Genomic DNA, 17,346 nt, shown 5'->3' with positions numbered 1-17,346 from the left:
TTGTTCTTGTAACAATTCAAATTTCACTTTACAGCGTCAAGCTGTAACACAGCCAAAATGATAACCAAATAATAATAAAAATGAAATTAAAGAGAAAATTGTACAAAAATGCCTGAGGAGGGCACAAGGGTTAAGACTGCCAACCCAGACTGGACCATGGTCAGTTGTACCAAGGAACTATGAAGACCCTGGCTTGACAACTGTCACCAGTTTCAGGAGGTGGGCTTGGTTCATGGACTAGAGGTTCCCTACAAGACACCAAATCCACCAGCAGGAGTATATTGACGGTTGCCAGTTCAGAGGCCATGGCTGCTGACTGATACGCTTTCACCACCAGCACAAAAACAAGAAGAGAAGATGGTAATCTTTCACCATCAACCTGTCAGTGGTGCAGGACTTCTAATTAGGGTGATGGACACCTGTGCTGCCTGTGGTTGAAGCCCAAGGCCAGTGTGAAAAGGTTGGACCCTCCTTGGTCACACCATCCAGGACATGCTCAGCAACCATTCAGCTTGTTCAATGCAGAAGGTGCAGAAGGAGCAGTGGCCTTCCTGTGTTGAGCCCAAGACCTCTACAGATGTTTGACCAAGTCATGGTTCACTGGTAGAGGGTCTGTCTCTGGCTCCTAGGGGCCCATGGGGAGGAAGCCTGGAAGCTGCTGCAGCAAGTGATCAACTCAGTCGTCATCAGCAGACACAATGAACCAACTGCACTAACTCATGGGGCGTCCTGGTGGCTCACACTCGTAGAGCGCTTACCATTAAGGCTGAGTCCTTGCTGCGGCGGAGCCGGGTTCGAATCCGGTCTGAGCTCCCTTTGCCGTATGTCTTCCCCTCTATCACCCCCTTTCAATAAAGCAAAAAAAAAAAGCCCAAAAAAAAACAACTGCACTAACGCATGGTAGGAGAGGTTGTAAAAATGTGAATAGTTCAAAATGTATAATATGTGTACATACATTTTTCTAAATACCCATGGAATTGTTGGCACTTCGAAAAATGTTTCTATACATCAATCCAATTGGATTCCAATTAAAAACAGTTTTCATGATTTGTCAGTATGACTGTTATACTGCTCAAATGTGATTTTTGAGTTCTTTTCACTTCCAGCCATTATTGTGCTGATTTGTATATTTAACCAGATGTGTGCCATGTGTTTTGAATGTGCAAGTTTTAAAACACCAGAAAACCATGAAAAAAAACACAAAACAGTGCATAAAATTAATCAGAATACAGGAAATTAAGATTAGGGTGCTCAGCTCAACTTCTGTTTTATATTATTATTAATATAATTATTCATTTTGCAAACACTCTTGCATTGTTAAGACAAACACCTCTTTTTTCTTAAATGTTGCATTATTTGTTAATATTTTCTATAGTTTTCTATACTTTGGACCAATAAAGTTTTTCAGGAATTACAGCCAGCTAAGTGAAACTGTTCCACAGGTTCAGATTTAAAATTTGGTTTGAACATCACTCAATACGAATAATCATATAATTTAAAACTCGATCCTGACCTCTAGTGGCTGAAGTCAGTGTAACATGCTATCATGTAACACACCTAATACATGTTTTAACTCACTCACTTATATATGTTGACTTTATTGATTGAAAATCCCACCTGTGAAAAGGAACAAAACAGTGAGTATTGTCAGTATAGACCCTCCTAAACCTCTGTCATGAAGTCATTGTAACTTGGCCTCAATAGAAATATTTTAAATACTTAAAACACCTAATGTTTTCACTGCATATGAAAAATTACCATTTACTCTTAATAATTATATAACACTCGAACAATCTGATTTATTTATTTCAAATTATACTTAAATGTAATGAAATGTTAGCATCATTTTATTCCTCAAATTATTATTTTTTTACTAGAAAGATGAATATTTTTTAGAGTTTGTTAACATACTAATAATTTCAAACTAGAAAATTTCCTCTGGGGAAATTCTGAAAGGGCCACGGGGGCTACTGCCGGTGTGTGTACACTATGATGAGATTCTTCAGAGATTTCAAACTATGCCCTTTAACCTCAAATTGTGTGTGTGTGAAACGTGTATCTGGAGGAGTGTGTGCGCTCACGCGCGCATTTGTGTGTGTGTGTGTGTGTGTGCGCACGCATGTGTGTTTTAAGCGTCCTGAGTTCTTCCTGAACGTCTCCATGTTTTTTTTTTAAGAAAAATGAAAAAATAGCTTTGTTAGAGCGATCTAAAAAAACAGTCAAATCTCCCTTTTTCAGAAATCTTCCTGCGTGTTGGTGGATCATTCATTATAAAATGCACTTGAATACTTTACAGTAAATGTTCAAGTGCATTTTTTTAAATGAATTTCTACAGTGAAAAGTCCTGTAAATTTGTGAGAATATATCTGAAGTCCTGTAGAATGAACCTGCAGTGGAATCAGTGACTGGAATCAGACAGTTTAATTTAAATATTTTTTAAAAAATGTAATATTTTACTGTACAGTAAATATTCAAGTGCATTTTATTATGCATTTCCACTGTGAAAAGTGCTGTAATTTTGTAAGAATATCCCATAGACTGTATATAAATAATGGACGTAGTCACCGTGACGTCACCCATTGGTTTGTGGACTGCCCGTTGGAAGCCTCGAGTTCAGCGTTACACTCGTCGCCATCTTGCGTCGCCATCATGTTTCCGATACGCGGAGCAGACCATAATTGGACTGTGGCAGAGCGCGAGGGATCTGACGACACTGACTACAGCCTCTCTACACCGGCAACCCGACTGAGAGAAGCCGCTGCTAATTCACGTTAGCATTAACTGGAGCATTAACTGGGATGTTAGTTTTGGCTAGCAAAAAAACCAAAACAAAATGTATCTTTCTTACCTCAGAAAACTGAGCAGCGACTCCTTGGAGTGTCTGTTAGTCCAACCACACGCTGAACAAGACATTTTACTGAACAAAACTTTCAAATAAACTGTCATTAAGTGAAAATATAGTGTGAAAGGGTCAAAGTTATGAGACCAAACCGCTAAACGTCCTCTTTTCTATCTATATAACGTTATATATAACTTTATTGACACGTTGCCGTGGATACGCTCTACTTCTCTCCTGGTGACGGCTCGCCTTGTCAGTGACCTGTCAATCAAAGCTAGAAACGCCCCAAATCATATGATTCTTTATCTTCTATTTTCTTCTAAATGGGGCCATTATTAGAACTATTGACATCAAATTGTCTTGAAGAAGATTTTTTACTAGCGATTGAGACCATAATGTTGTCCCTGAAAATTTTTTCTGAGGTAATAAATCAAGTGAGAAGTTTTCAAATTTAGCACTGAAATGAATGGGCAGATTTCTTTTGCAGCCAAACTTAGCACCCCCTATTGGAATTTTCGGTGAATTGCAGGCTTTATGCACTTCCTGGTGGCTTCCATGCTCAGGCACGGAGATTGCCGCCTGGAATATCCCTTGGGTGCCGTAGAATGAACCTGCAGTGGAATTATTGACTGGAAACAGAAAGTTTAATTTAATTTATTTTTTTAAATACAATGTAGTATTTTACTGTACAGTCTATATCTAAAGGCGTTTTACAAAATAAAGTGAACAGTTCTGTGAATATCATGCAATTAATCGTATTTCCATTTCTATCTGATATTTGGGCATGGATGTGTAACACTTTATTCTGAAAACTGAAAACCGCACGTGGACACAACAAATACATTTTAGGCACGACACAATTTGATTATGTCACGTGGTGTGTTGATGTAACGTCAATACTTCATCTACTCTCGCTGGTAAGAGTTTTATACTGAAAAGGGTGATAAAGAACGACAGTAAAGTGTTTATCCTTCATGTCAGCTCGCTTGGAGCAGTTTCAGTGAATTTACCGTAAATATCACAAAACGACGCGCACTACATTATATAGGGACGGCTGGCTTGACTACGGAGAAGCGAATAATGGCTCACAATGAGTGATTGTGGGAGGGGAGGGCAGTGAATCAAGTGGGCGTTTTTGCCAGGGAATGAAACAGGTGACGGACAGCAACAAAGTAAGCTATTGTGACAAACGGACAGCAGGAAGGTGAGTCGTAATACTTGTCATGTAATATTTAGACGGTGACGCATAGACATATATTAATTTTAATACCAGTAGATGTGACGACAGTCTGCCGCTGAATATCTTCTCTATAATAACCTGCCGGATGAAGAAGGTTCTGGATGTTTGTTGGGCCTAAGTAAAGTGAAAGTGAAAGTGAAGCCCAATAGCTAATTATAAACGTAAAGTAAAATGGATACATTTGGACGCCATTACTCCATCTAATTAAAGTGTTACTGTAAATAAAGTTTTTATATGCGGAAAAAATGTATCGCACTTTGGTTTGACGTGTCCTGCCTAAGTGTTTAGAGCTGAATACAATGTGTGTGTGTGTGTGTGTGTGTGTGTGTGTGTGTGTGTGTGTATACACATTATAAAATATCTGCAATTTACATTTTTGAGGGAAAATGGCCAAAATATGTGCTGCCACCACTTTAATATAATTCCCCTTTGGTCACTGAATCATCTGATCTCTGTGAATGTGGCTGCAGTTATATAAAAGAAACTATGTGAACACTGAAAAAAAAAAACAGCATCTGAAACATGCTGCAGAGCCCCAATCTCACACCACACACTATTGTTTTACCAGGTCACAAGCCTGTAGTTCCTCTTTTGAAGCTTTGAAGTGTTTTATCAACAGCAGACCTGCAGTCCCTCATGGGCCTGATTGAATGAATGCATTTATTTTTTTTCAATGAACTTCAATGAAAATACTTTTGCATGCAACAGGTCACATGTGGACAGTTGAAACGTGACTAAAAATCAAGTTTCTTCAACACAAATCTAGCAGTGTTAACAGTTTTCTGATTGACATCAAGTTTAAGGTGTAAGGTCAGTTCAGAAAGATGGAAATAAATAGTTCAGTGGTTCTCATGGATGTTTTATTTCTGGTTTCAGACGGTGTCCCTGTTCTGGATTCTACATCTCTCCATCCCAAATCTCAGTGAAGTGACGTCTTCAGCCCATGGAAACTGATCCTGATCTTTAAAATGATGTTTACAAAACCTTGGATGGTTGCACCATTTCTGGTAAAATAATTTATTACAGCAACCTTAAATTTGCATAAATCACGTCTCCTCTCCAACATTTCTTTCTTTGTAACACATTGTTCTTTATGATGCTCTATCTCTCTACACACCTTTACAGAAATGTCAGTTTCAAGAAAAGAAAATACAAAAACAGCATTTACTTTAAGTGCTTTGGCAGAAAAGCAAAGCAAAGTGAAAACAGAAGTCACAAGGCAATGTAACAACAAGAAGCTGAATGAAAGCAAAACAAATTAAAGAGAAATTAATACAACAAAGATGCAAAAACATAGTCAACAAAAGACAAATTAATCACTTAAAACATGTCAGTAATAAATATAGGCAAAACATGCCAATGTATGATAAAAATGAGACAACATCACAGAGAAAAGTGATTGTGCAGCTTTCTGTCCTCAGGCAGGAGGTTCCACAGCAGAGCGCTCCTGATGGGGAAGGCACTTTAAAATTTGGCTCATTTGTGACCAACATTTCTACTATGTAGCTTTGAGCCAGATGTGCTTTAAAAGAGATCAGTGAATTCTTAAAATTAATACTAAATGGTACAGGTGTAGTGGGTGTCACTCTGCGTTGTGTTGATTTTCTTGGTTGGTATTTAAGGACACCACAACGACGGGATCATTGAAGATTGTTTATTAGCTCCTCTTTTCTCTCATGGTCCCCATTCTGCAATACATTACAGTAGTGAGCAATACAGATCACCTCCTATTGTCACCACCTTCGCTCTCAGAGTCCCAAAACACAGAGAGTAAAAGATATATAATATTTAAAATAACAATAACACATTTCATTCAAAACAGCATTGACATCTTCATAACAGTGTGCAATTTTCGGACCAAAATTAAATAAATATAATGCAAATGCACATACCTGCAATACATTACAGTAGTGAGCAATACAGATCACCTCCTATTGTCACCACCTATAAATCAACAGCAAAACTCTTTCACCACACGAGGAATGGCATCTTTTTGACAATGCACCTTCACTCTACTTCAACAGTTGTTTACAGTGTATGGCATGAAAATAAATTACAGAATATATGAAAATTGCAACACAAGACATCATTAAACCTCACTTCTCGCAATAACAACGATGATAAGGCACAGATACTATATACACAGTATTAAAGTAAAGTAAAATAAATAAAATAGCGGAGCAGAAAAATACATACCTTCGCTCTCAGAGTCCCAAAACACAGAGAGCGAACACAACGCGGGAAAATAACTTCCGTCCACAACGGGAGAATCCATTTATTTAACTTTTTACCAGGGCAAAATACTAACTAAAACTTATATGTAATTGCCTCTGTGTATATCGAAATGATACCGAAAATATTTTGGCCACACATGAACATTGCAATCCCTTGTAAAAATAAAATATAAAAACAGGAAGTTACCCCTTACAAATGCAAAATCAAATATTCCAAGATTACACCTTCAAAATAAAAGTTCTCCGCTTTATCCTAAAATCATCAAATTAAAAGTTCATAATCTAGTGTAACAACATCCCATTGCTACACAGGGAGCCAGTGGGGAGAAGCCAGCATGAGGGGATATGATGTGATGCATTAAAGCCTCGCTGCTGCATTCTTTTGATTTGCAGTATGTTTTCATTCAACCAGGCTTCACTGAGACAGACTCTGTTTCTCTTCACAGATACTTGTGATGAATGTCTCCAGAGGACATACCCTCACATGTGGTCCATCGGAGTATCCGATAGATACGTATTGCTGTCCTTTATGTCCAGCTGGTAAGATCCAATATAGAAACATTTCACCTTGGATACATATGAAGTCTTGTCATACTGCAAGGAGCTAATGATGCTTACCAGAGTCGACCATGAGTGCAGATGAGTGGAGTCAGTCTGACTGCTGTGTATGATGCTGTTTATGCTCACAAGTGAAATGTATCTGTTACGACTTCAGACACAAAACTGGTGGACTCAATTGCACGACTCACAGGCAGTAGTGGGTGGAGGATCAATAATCTAACACAAACTTAAATCAAACCTGACTACATGAAAAACCTGGCTGGGGCGTTGACAAGACAAACATACTGAACAAGACGAACTGGCAACAAGACAAAGGGAGACAAGGACTATTTTTACATAAGGACGGGAGAAAACATGAGAAACCAATCAGGGGCAGGGTAGACAATCACAGTGGCGGGAAATCACACAAAGGGAGGAAGTCAGGGTCTGAAACGAAAGGGAAGGTAAGTACAAAATAAAACAGGAAGTGCATGACGAGACTAGACATGAATGAGAATTTAAACTAAACACAAAGTGCTCAAGACAACAAAGGATAAACATGAAACTAAACTAAGGCATGACATAAAGCATGAAACACTAAACATGAATATGAATAAAATGAACAAAGTTGACTAGACACAACAGTATCAGTGAAGGGCCTGTATCTGACTGGACTTTTATTCCAACAGTAAAACAAGCAGGAATTTACAACAGACAATCATTCACTCTCTCATTAACTCATACGGGTAATTTAGAGTCACCATTTAAACCTAAACTGCATGTGTTTGGACTGTGGGAGGAACCTGGAGCACCTGGAGAACATGTAAACTCCAATAATACATTATATTGCATGCATTTAAATTGTTGGTTTGCTTTTCAACAGGAAATCGAGTTGTTAAAGATTGCACAAAGTTCACAAGTACTTCCTGCGAGCCGTGCCTCAATGAAACCTTCACGGATCGTCCTGCTGGACTTAAACACTGTTTTCACTGTGCAAAGTGTTATGCAGGTGTGATAATATTTCCTTATTCTTAGTAGATATTGTTAAAGACAATAAGTAGACTTATTACTGCAAGTCCCACTGTAAATGCTGTTTAAGAACTGAGAAAAATGTTGCAGATTATTTAACAATGTCACTGCAACAATGCAGAGACTCATTTTGATCAGTTCACTGCACAGAAGAATTACAGACTGAAAGCAGACATGAAGACCTCACGTGTTCTGAAATACTATAAAAAATACAAATATATATCATTTGTGTCATAACAGCCTCTTTCACATCAGTAAACAGGAAGACATTGACACATTCTCGATATGTTTTGACAGGTTCTGGTTTAAAAATAAAGAGGCCATGTACAGGAACATCAAATACAGCTTGTGAACCACTGGAGGGATTCTACTGTTCAGACTCTACAGAGGACAGCTGTGTGGCAGCACACAAACACGCACACTGTCTACCAGGACAATACATCAGCAGAAATGGTGAGTTTTCTTGTGCTGACTAAAAGATTACAGTAAAAAGGTTCCGTTAGAGTTTCACCTGAGAACACCAAAATTCAGGGAAAATTACCTTAAAGGGATAGTTTGGATTTTTAAGTAGAGTTGTATGAGGTCGCTATCCATAATCAGTGTATGACTTACAGTAGCAGTCGGCATGTGACGGATGCAGAAATATATCAGCTGGTTTATAGCCTGTTATTGTTATTGTTGCTGTTGGTTTTGTGATGGAAACTGTACATCGAAAAGTAGTCTTGGGTCCCTTTCTGATAGAAAGTCTGGTGGACTTGGTGCAAATCAGTAGTGAAGTTGGAACATTGTTGCATTTTATTGTTGCATTGTAAACAAAAGTCCTTTGTCCATTGGACAGGATATGTGAAAGAGAGGGCTGATAGTTTTAGGAAGCAATTTTCAGACTTGAATGAATTGTTGGCTGATTTTTTTTTAAAAAATGTTTTTGATGTTGAGAGCTTGTTTTTTTTGTATTTCCGTCTTGACAGAAAAAGGAATTTTACTTTGGTGCCCAGACCTTTTTTGTGCCTTAAACAAACAGATGTTTGTGACATTGAACTAATTATTTCTATCAATGTGTACAGGAACAGCATTGAGGGACACTGAGTGCTCTGACTGCAGTGATGGAACATTTTCAGATGGGACATTTTTTACTTGTCAGCCACACAAACAGTAAGTGAAGCTGAAACATGGAAACATCTGTAGTCTTCATGGTGTCCTACAAATAATCCTTAAAATATGCCCTCTGTCATTCCAGATGTGAATCCATCAATCTTCAGCTGATAAAAGCAGGAAATACTTCAATAGATGCTGAATGTGGAGAAAAAAGTTCACTTAACATCAGAGCTGTCATCGGCGGAGTTGTTGCTGCTGTTGCTGTTGTTGTACTATTAATAGTGATCGGAGCGATTATCTTTTTTAAGAAACACAGAAACCAGGAAGGAAGTCCAGACTCAGGTATGACTGGCAATTAGACAATAAAATGTTCTTGTGTTTTCATACATAATGATATTCTCTGTCATCAAGTTGTTGATTCAGGTTTCTTTAATTTCTTAATTACAGGAAATAGGAAAGACCAAAACACCAAACAGGTATGTATTAAACTCTCTTCACTGTTATTGCTCAGTACATTTTACTGTTTGTACAGTGGCAAGTGGAAATAATAATTATTATTCTAATAATTAATTTTTGTCACTTTTGTCTATACTCTATCAGAATGATGATGAAAGTTTACCGATGAATTCAACAGATGAACCCTCTGCAGGTAAGACACGAGGTCATTCTTCATGTTCAATGTTCATTTCTCTCCAACTATACAAAATGTTTCTGGTTCAACTCAATGTATATGTTTTCTTGGTAAAGATCCCTGAAGGTCCCGAGTCACAAGCTTCTGGGCCTCATTTAATGCAGGCTAACTGGAACTCTGCTGCAGGCCTGAACACCTCAACAGGAGCAAATGTGGCTTTTAACCCTTTAAGCCCTCCTCAAATTTAGAACCCACTCGACACCTTTGTGGCAAAAATGTACAAAGATTTTCATAAATCTCTGAAACAACTTCAGACTTGTGAAACTACCAAATATTCAATCATTTCCAGGATTTTAACCATTTATGTGCCAATGTATATTTTTGAATTATTTCATAATTTCTTCAAAAACACACACACACACACACACACACACACACACACACACACACACACACACACACACACACATTTTTTCCCATACAATAAATAGTAGGGAGATGGGGTTTTGGAGATTAAAGCATTGATATGTCAAAGATTAGCAACACAATTGATTTAATCGCATTAGTATTTTTTTACGTAGTGCCAGATACTCCATCTGGACAACTCCGTGGATAAAATTACATAAAACCAAATTTTTGTGTGTGTGTGTGTGTGTGTGTGTGTGTGTGTGTGTGTGTGTGTGTGTGTGTGTGTGTGTGTGTGCCACAAAGGTGTCCAGAGGGTGCAAAATGCATCAATAGAGCACAAAAGACATGTAAGAGTAAAAGACATTGGATTTAAATAAATTGTTCTTGTAACAATTCAAATTTCACTTTACAGCCTCAAGCTGTAACACAGCCAAAATGATAACCAAATAATAATAAAAATGAAATTAAAGACAAAATTGTACAAAAATGCCTGAGGAGGGCACAAGGGTTAAGACTGCCAACCCAGACTGGACCATGGTCAGCTGTACCAAGGAACTATGAAGACCCTGGCTTGACAACTGTCACCAGTTTCAGGAGGTGGGCTTGGTTCATGGACTAGAGGTTCCCTACAAGACACCAAATCCACCAGCAGGAGTATATTGAGGGTTGCCAGTTCAGAGGCCATGGCTGCTGACTGATATGCTTTCACCACCAGCACAAAAACAAGAAGAGAAGATGGTAATCTTTCACCATCAACCTGTCAGTGGTGCAGGACTTCTAATTAGGGTGATGGACACCTGTGCTGCCTGTGGTTGAAGCCCAAGGCCAGTGTGAAAAGGTTGGAGCCTCCTTAGTCACACCATCCAGGACATGCTCAGCAACCATTCAGCTTGTTCAATGCAGAAGGTGCAGAAGGAGCAGTGGCCTTCCTGTGTTGAGCCCAAGACCTCTACAGATGTTTGACCAAGTCATGGTTCACTGGTAGAGGGTCTGTCTCTGGCTCCTAGGGTCCCATGGGGAGGAAGCCTGGAAGCTGCTGCAGCAAGTGATCAACTCAGTCGTCATCAGCAGACACAATGAACCAACTGCACTAACTCATGGTGGGAGAGGTTGTAAAAATGTGAATAGTTCAATATGTGTACATACATTTTTCTAAATACCCATGGAATTGTTGGCACTTGGAGAAATGTTTCTACACATCAATTCAATTGTATTCCAATTCAATTTTTTTTCATGATTTGTCAGTATGACTGTTATACTGCTCAAAGGTGATTTTTGAGTTCTTTTCACTTCACTTCCACGCCATGATTGTGCTGATTTGTATATTTAACCAGACGTGTGCCATGTGTTTTGAATGTGCAAGTTTTAAAACACCCGAGCTATCAAATTCAAGGGGTTTATAAATGAATGAAAATGAAATAATTCATAATTGACGTGAATAAGTTCCATGTGTACAAGAGGTTACTTCCCCAAACAAAAGACACAAAGGAGGAGGAGGGAGAGTAAATCATGCTACATGTGTTTTGAATTGAAAACAATAAAGCCTGAAAGACTTACTACATTATATTCCTTCACATCTATGTTAGATTTGTCACCTGCTAATTGGCTTTCATGTTAACCTTTACATTTGCACCATAAATTGGCCATGAAAAATAAACACAAAATAGTGCATAAAATTAATCAGAATACAGGAAATTAAGATAAGGGTGCTCAGCTCAACTTCTGTTATAATTATATTATTAATAATTATTCATTTTGCAACACTCTTGCATTGTTAAGACAAAAATTGCTTTATTCTTAAATGTTGCATTATTTGTTAATGTTTTCTATAGTTTTCTGTACTTTGTACCAGTAAAGTATTTTCAGGAATTACAGCCAGCTAAGTGAAACTGTTCCACAGGTTCAGATATAAAAACTTGGTTTGAACATCACTCAATGAGAATCATCATATCATTTAAAACTCGATCCTGACCTCTAGTGGCTGAAGTCAGTGTAACATGCTATCATGTAACACACCTAATACATGTTTAACTCACTCACTTTATTGATTGTAAATCCCACTTTCGAAATGGGAAAATGACATTGATGAATGAACTGTAGGAACAAAACAGTGATCATTGTCATGAAGTCATTATAAATTGGTCTCAATTGAAATATTTTAAATACTTTTAACACCTAATGCTTACTATATGTTGTATTTATTCAACATTGAATCAAAGTCCTTGTTCAGATGTTTGGGGGACAAGGCAGACGGCAGGAAATAAAGTTTAAAGGGAAGAGTTGGCTGTGATATGTTTAATGTTTTCACTGCATGTGAAGAATGACCATTTACTCTTTTGATAATTATGTAACACTCTAGCAATCAGATTTTTAAATTATACTTAAATGTAATGAAATATTAGCATAATTTTATTGCCAGTATTTTATTTTACTAGAAAGATTAATAATGTTTTTTTTTGAGTTGGTTAACATACTAATAATTTAAAATAAACTGAACACACTTCATGCAATAAAACAGTCTGTAACCTCTACCAAGGATATAGTTCATGTGATCAATGACAGGAATGCTCTTCTGAAGTTGTTTATGAATCAACCAGCAGGTGGCGCTTGACAACTGCATCATTGTCGTGAAGGTCTTAATAACCACCTTGTATCAGTGAAATAGATAATGTGTATTCTGTTATGTTTGGGCCAAGACTGAGTTTGTTCTGTGGTTCTTATTGTGAAAAATCTCTTGCAGCACATGTGAAAACTTTTCTTCATTAATGCTCTTAATAAAACATAAGAACATAAAACGCTGTTCAAAATTATTTACAGAATATTATCAGTTAATCATAAAATATATTAAGAAGACAAAATAACATGTTGTGAAGAATTTTTAAGTATTTATTCGTGAGTAGACTGGCCACTAGTATGTTGAGAGGAAAATACCATATGGTAGTCTGTTATTTTATTTCAGTTTATTTACCCACTTATGGGGCAATAAGAATGTGTATTAACGTCCAATAAACTCGTTAATTACTCTGGACCACCATGTACCGTGTATTGCTCCTTATATTAATATTTTAGACTTCTTTTGTTGACAAGCCCCAGAAGAAACCATGGGACAGGTGAATTTGGATTCCGGTAACCATAGTGAGCTTTAAGACACCTTGTCAAGTTAGCTACACTTTGATCTTACGCTATCAAGGTTACGAGGTTTTACTTTCAAAATAAAAGCGCCACGCAAATCCCGGCTCACAAAACCCATACTAACAGCCTATATTTGTCAGTATGCGTTTTATTTTGAAAGATTAAAACAGAAACGGTAAAGTTAGACGGGACACTTTGACAACTCCTCCACCACAGAAGCCTCTACCGTTGACTTAACCAAAGAAACTTCATAACAGCTCGACAAGTTTCCCTTCGAGAGTATTTAACAAAACGTTGCTCTTGGCTGTGTTATGTGACGTTAAACTGTAATCTTCCGACGGGAGCGGGTGATAAAGCTGGTTCCGGCCTGTCCAGTTACCGTTGGGCTCGTTGGGAGGAACGTTACACCAAACTGTACAATGCATATGCTGGCTTCAAACGGTTCCATAATGGACCTGGACTCGGAGTTGGTGAAAATTAAAGCACACTACTGTGGGTAAGTAGCTCACCTGAGCTAGTAAAGAGACTTTAGGCTGCTGCTGGCGACAGTGACCAGGGAAACACCTGTGGAGTGGAGACTTCCACATATCTGGTGGTATGTAGGGGTCGGTCACATCATGCTAGGTCCGCCAGAGAGACTGCTGCTGCTCTACCTTGTAAAGTTATAACTTGCTACTTTGGCATTTGTCAGAAAAAGACACAAAATTACCCAAAAAAGAATCAAATTGACACAAAATGACCAAAAAAAGACACAAAATGACTAAAAAAAGACACAAAATGACTAAAAAAGACACAAAATGACAAAAAAGACACAAAATTACCCCCCCAAAAAAATCAAATTGACACAAAATGACCAAAAAAAGACACAAAATGACTAAAAAAAGACACAAAATGACTAAAAAAGACACAAAATGACAAAAAAGACACGAAATTACCAAGAAAAAGACAAAATGACAAAAAAAGACAAAATGACAAAAAAAAAACTACAAAATGACAAAAAAGACACAAAATGACCAAAAAAAGACACAAAATGACCAAAAAAGGACAATAAATGACCAAAAAGACTAAAACACGTGAACACTTTAACACTGTGAAGACAGAGCTGACTTCCAAAATGATTTGGCGACCCCCAGAAATCATCTCGCGACTCCAATTGGGGCCGGGACCCCAAGGTTGAGAATAGCTGCTCTACCTAACACCTGGGTATCATCAAAATAATAAGAAGTTACATTCCAGCTAAAGGTTTAACATTAACCCTCTGGAGTCCATGAAACAACCTGCACATTACTTCTTCATAACGTGAAGACATATAAATGAAGCAACATTGAGCCTTGTGATTAACTTCCCTCTAAAGTTCTGGCTTGAAACTCCATACCAGATTTTTTTTTTTGGATGATATTCGGTAAGTAAAACCGGAGATAATGTCAAATATATTTAGTATAAAAAATATAGAACTAGATATTATCCTCATTTTACCTGTTATATGTTTTATTTGCAACCTGTGTTCATTTTTGCAACATGTAGCCTACATTTCTGTGTGTGAAACATAATTTTTAAGATCAGATTTTATGTTTTTCCTTTGTTTCTTTTGGGTTCAAAATTTTGATCAAGTAAGTCAAAGTTACAAATGAATGATCAGGACATATAGGTGAGGTAACGCTGATAAAACTGATACCAACATGGCATGGTAAAGATTTTTTAACAGATTTTTTAACGGACATAATAGCCCAAGATTTCAGAAGGTTAAAAACACATTTAATTAAAAATAAAATAAACCACGTATCCGCGTATTAAGTTATCAAAATGAGCCCTACCTGGACAACAGTAAAATAGCTGTTTACATAATTGCATCAATAATAATAATCCAATAATATATTTGGAATATACAGTCATGTAAAATAATATTAGACCATTTGGATTTTGATGTTTGTGTATTTGTAGTAAAAAAAAAAAAAGCAGAAAAAGCCAAAATAGGGACCATATCTCAGCAACTATTTTCTCATATTTATATACCAAGTAAAAATGACATTATACTGAGCATTATGCAGTAATGAAAAAAAAATGAGACCACCCTTGTTTTCTCTAATTCTCTGTTCATCTAATGCCTGGTACAACTAAAGGTACATTTGTTTGGAAAAATATAATGATAACAACAAAATAGCTGATAAGAGTTTAATTTAAGAGCTGATATCTAGACATTTAACATGTTTTTTTTTTATAATGATTTTGGTTACTATCAAGAAAACCATGGAAAATGTCTAGATATCAGCTTTTAAATTAAACTCTCATCAGCTATTCATGTTGTTATTATTATATTTGTCCTACCTTTAGTTGTACCAGGCATTAAAATGAACAAGAAATTGAAGAAAACAATGGTCTAATAATTTTTTCCATGACTGTATATGTCAATCCGTGTGGGGCATAACGAGTATTTTTTACTTTTGATGCTGATTTGTTTGTACTTGAACTTAATGAAGCTGTGAGTGCAGGACTTTTACTTGTAGTGGAGTAATTCCACAGTGAGCCTGGCATACTCATCCATCTGATGATTAAGAGACCCAAAAGGTTCAACAGACTGAAATATTAAAGCCTGAGAATAAAAAGCTACCTTGTCAATTGTTTATTAATCCTGTAAGCACGCTTAAATGACCTCATAGCTCAAAAGTAACAGTGTATTGCATTGTGCTGTCTTTTATTCTTCGGGGAGTGAAGGTTAGACAGCAGATAGAAATAGTTTTGTTGTTGTTCATCACAGGCTGCTATCGTCACCAAACCTTTAAGGACGGTAGCTTTATATTCTGAGCAGACGGCACAGGGCGAGAGGTGGAACTTGGTCACTATATCAAAAGTTCATATAACAACTCACATTAGTATTTCACAAGTATGGTGAGTCAGTGAGTAAGTTAGTTAGTTGTGAGTTTCAGTAGCAATGCCAAAACCATTTTTTTCTTACTTTGAAGAAGATGTTTAATCTGTTTTAACCATAGACTGTATATAAATAATGGACGTAGTCACCGTGATGTCACCCATTGGTTTGTGGCCCGTTGGAAGCATCGAGTTCAGCGTTATACTCGTCGCCATCTTGTTTCCGATACGGGGAGCAGACCATATCTGGACTGTGGAGGAGGAGAGGGATCTGATCACTGACTACAGCCTCTCTACACCTCAACCTGACTGAGAGAAGCTGCTGCTAATTCATGTTAGCATTAGCTGGAGCATTAACTGGGATGTTAGTTTTGGCTAGCAAAAAAACAAAAACAAAATGTATCTTTCTTACCTCAGAAAACTGAGCAGCGACTCCTTGGAGTGTCTGTTAGTCCAACCAAACGCTGAACAAGACGTTTTTACTGAACAAAACGTTCAAATAAACTGTCATTAAGTGAAAATACAGTGAAAGGGTCAAAGTTATGAGACCAAATCGGTAAACGTCCTCTTTTCTATCTATACAACGTTATATATAACTTTATTGACACGTTGCCGTGGATACGCATTGCTCTGCTTCACTCCTGTGACGGCTCGCCTTGTCAGTGACCTGTAGCCACACCCCAAATCATACGATTCTTTATCTTCTATTTTCTTCTAAATGGGGCCATTATTAGAACTATTGACATCAAATTGTCTTGAAGATGATTTTTTACTAGTGATTGAGACCATATTGTTGTCCTGAAAACATTTTCTGAGGTAATAAATCAAGTTTTCAAATTTTACACTGAAACGAATGGGCAGATTTTTTTTGCAGCCAAACTTAACGCCCCCTGCTGGAATTTTCGGTAGATTTCAGGCTTAAGGCACTTCCTGGTTGGCCTCCATGCTCAGACACGGAGATTGCCGCCTTTTTTTTCTTTGAACAAAAGAAATGTCTAAACGCATGGAGTTGTACAATAACTTTATACGTTTAAAAAAAGTACAGTCTTAACTTTCATTGGCAAATAATAGATTTAAATCAGAATGTATCTGACCTAACAATAAGTGAACAAGATTATAGATCTGAGCAGATATTTGATGACACATTTGTGATGCTGTGTGCTACACACAAATTAGCGGTGGGGCTACGAGTTGCCATCAGTATCTTCTGAAGAGATGATGATAGTATTCATATGGCATATGTCATGTCTAATTTTTGTGTCAGACCCACTTTAAACACATGTTGGGAGCAGATTGAGCTATTTCTTACACCTAGCAGATAGATTTCCACACA

General features: G+C 37.3%; 2 protein-coding genes across 2 annotated transcripts in view; both read left to right on the top strand.

Annotated features, from left to right (window-relative positions):
* The first annotated feature begins 4,957 nt into the window (after positions 1-4,957).
* Positions 4,958-10,025, top strand: LOC131971345 (tumor necrosis factor receptor superfamily member 5-like). The gene is made up of 9 exons (XM_059332756.1): positions 4,958-5,086; positions 6,760-6,853; positions 7,737-7,862; positions 8,180-8,335; positions 8,947-9,034; positions 9,120-9,319; positions 9,425-9,453; positions 9,578-9,626; positions 9,725-10,025. Exons 1-9 carry the CDS (start codon positions 5,048-5,050, stop codon positions 9,730-9,732), a joined length of 789 nt encoding a protein of 262 aa, XP_059188739.1. The 5' UTR covers positions 4,958-5,047; the 3' UTR covers positions 9,733-10,025.
* Positions 10,026-13,342: 3,317 nt separating this feature from the next.
* prkcz (protein kinase C, zeta) overlaps positions 13,343-17,346 on the top strand; it is a 175,155-nt gene continuing 171,151 nt past the window's right edge. Inside the window, exon 1 of the mRNA XM_059333243.1 lies at positions 13,343-13,644. Within this exon, the coding sequence (XP_059189226.1) occupies positions 13,568-13,644 (77 nt within the window). The 5' untranslated portion in view covers positions 13,343-13,567. The remainder of the gene's footprint in view (positions 13,645-17,346) is intronic.

This window comes from Centropristis striata, chromosome 5, assembly GCF_030273125.1.
Source record: "Centropristis striata isolate RG_2023a ecotype Rhode Island chromosome 5, C.striata_1.0, whole genome shotgun sequence".
NCBI classification, from domain to species: Eukaryota; Metazoa; Chordata; class Actinopteri; order Perciformes; family Serranidae; genus Centropristis; species Centropristis striata.
Note: the sequence above shows the minus strand (reverse complement) of the source record. Positions and strands in the feature narration are given on the sequence as shown.

What these genes read in the sequence shown, in the direction of transcription:
- LOC131971345 (XM_059332756.1), top strand. Translation starts at nt 5,048, where the DNA reads ATGATGTTTACAAAACCTTGGATGGTTGCACCATTTCTG. An exon ending in GGATGGTTGCACCATTTCTG is followed by an intron (nt 5,087 to 6,759) that starts GTAAAATAATTT and finishes TTCTCTTCACAG; the next exon opens with ATACTTGTGATGAATGTCTC. An exon ending in CTGTGCAAAGTGTTATGCAG is followed by an intron (nt 7,863 to 8,179) that starts GTGTGATAATAT and finishes ATGTTTTGACAG; the next exon opens with GTTCTGGTTTAAAAATAAAG.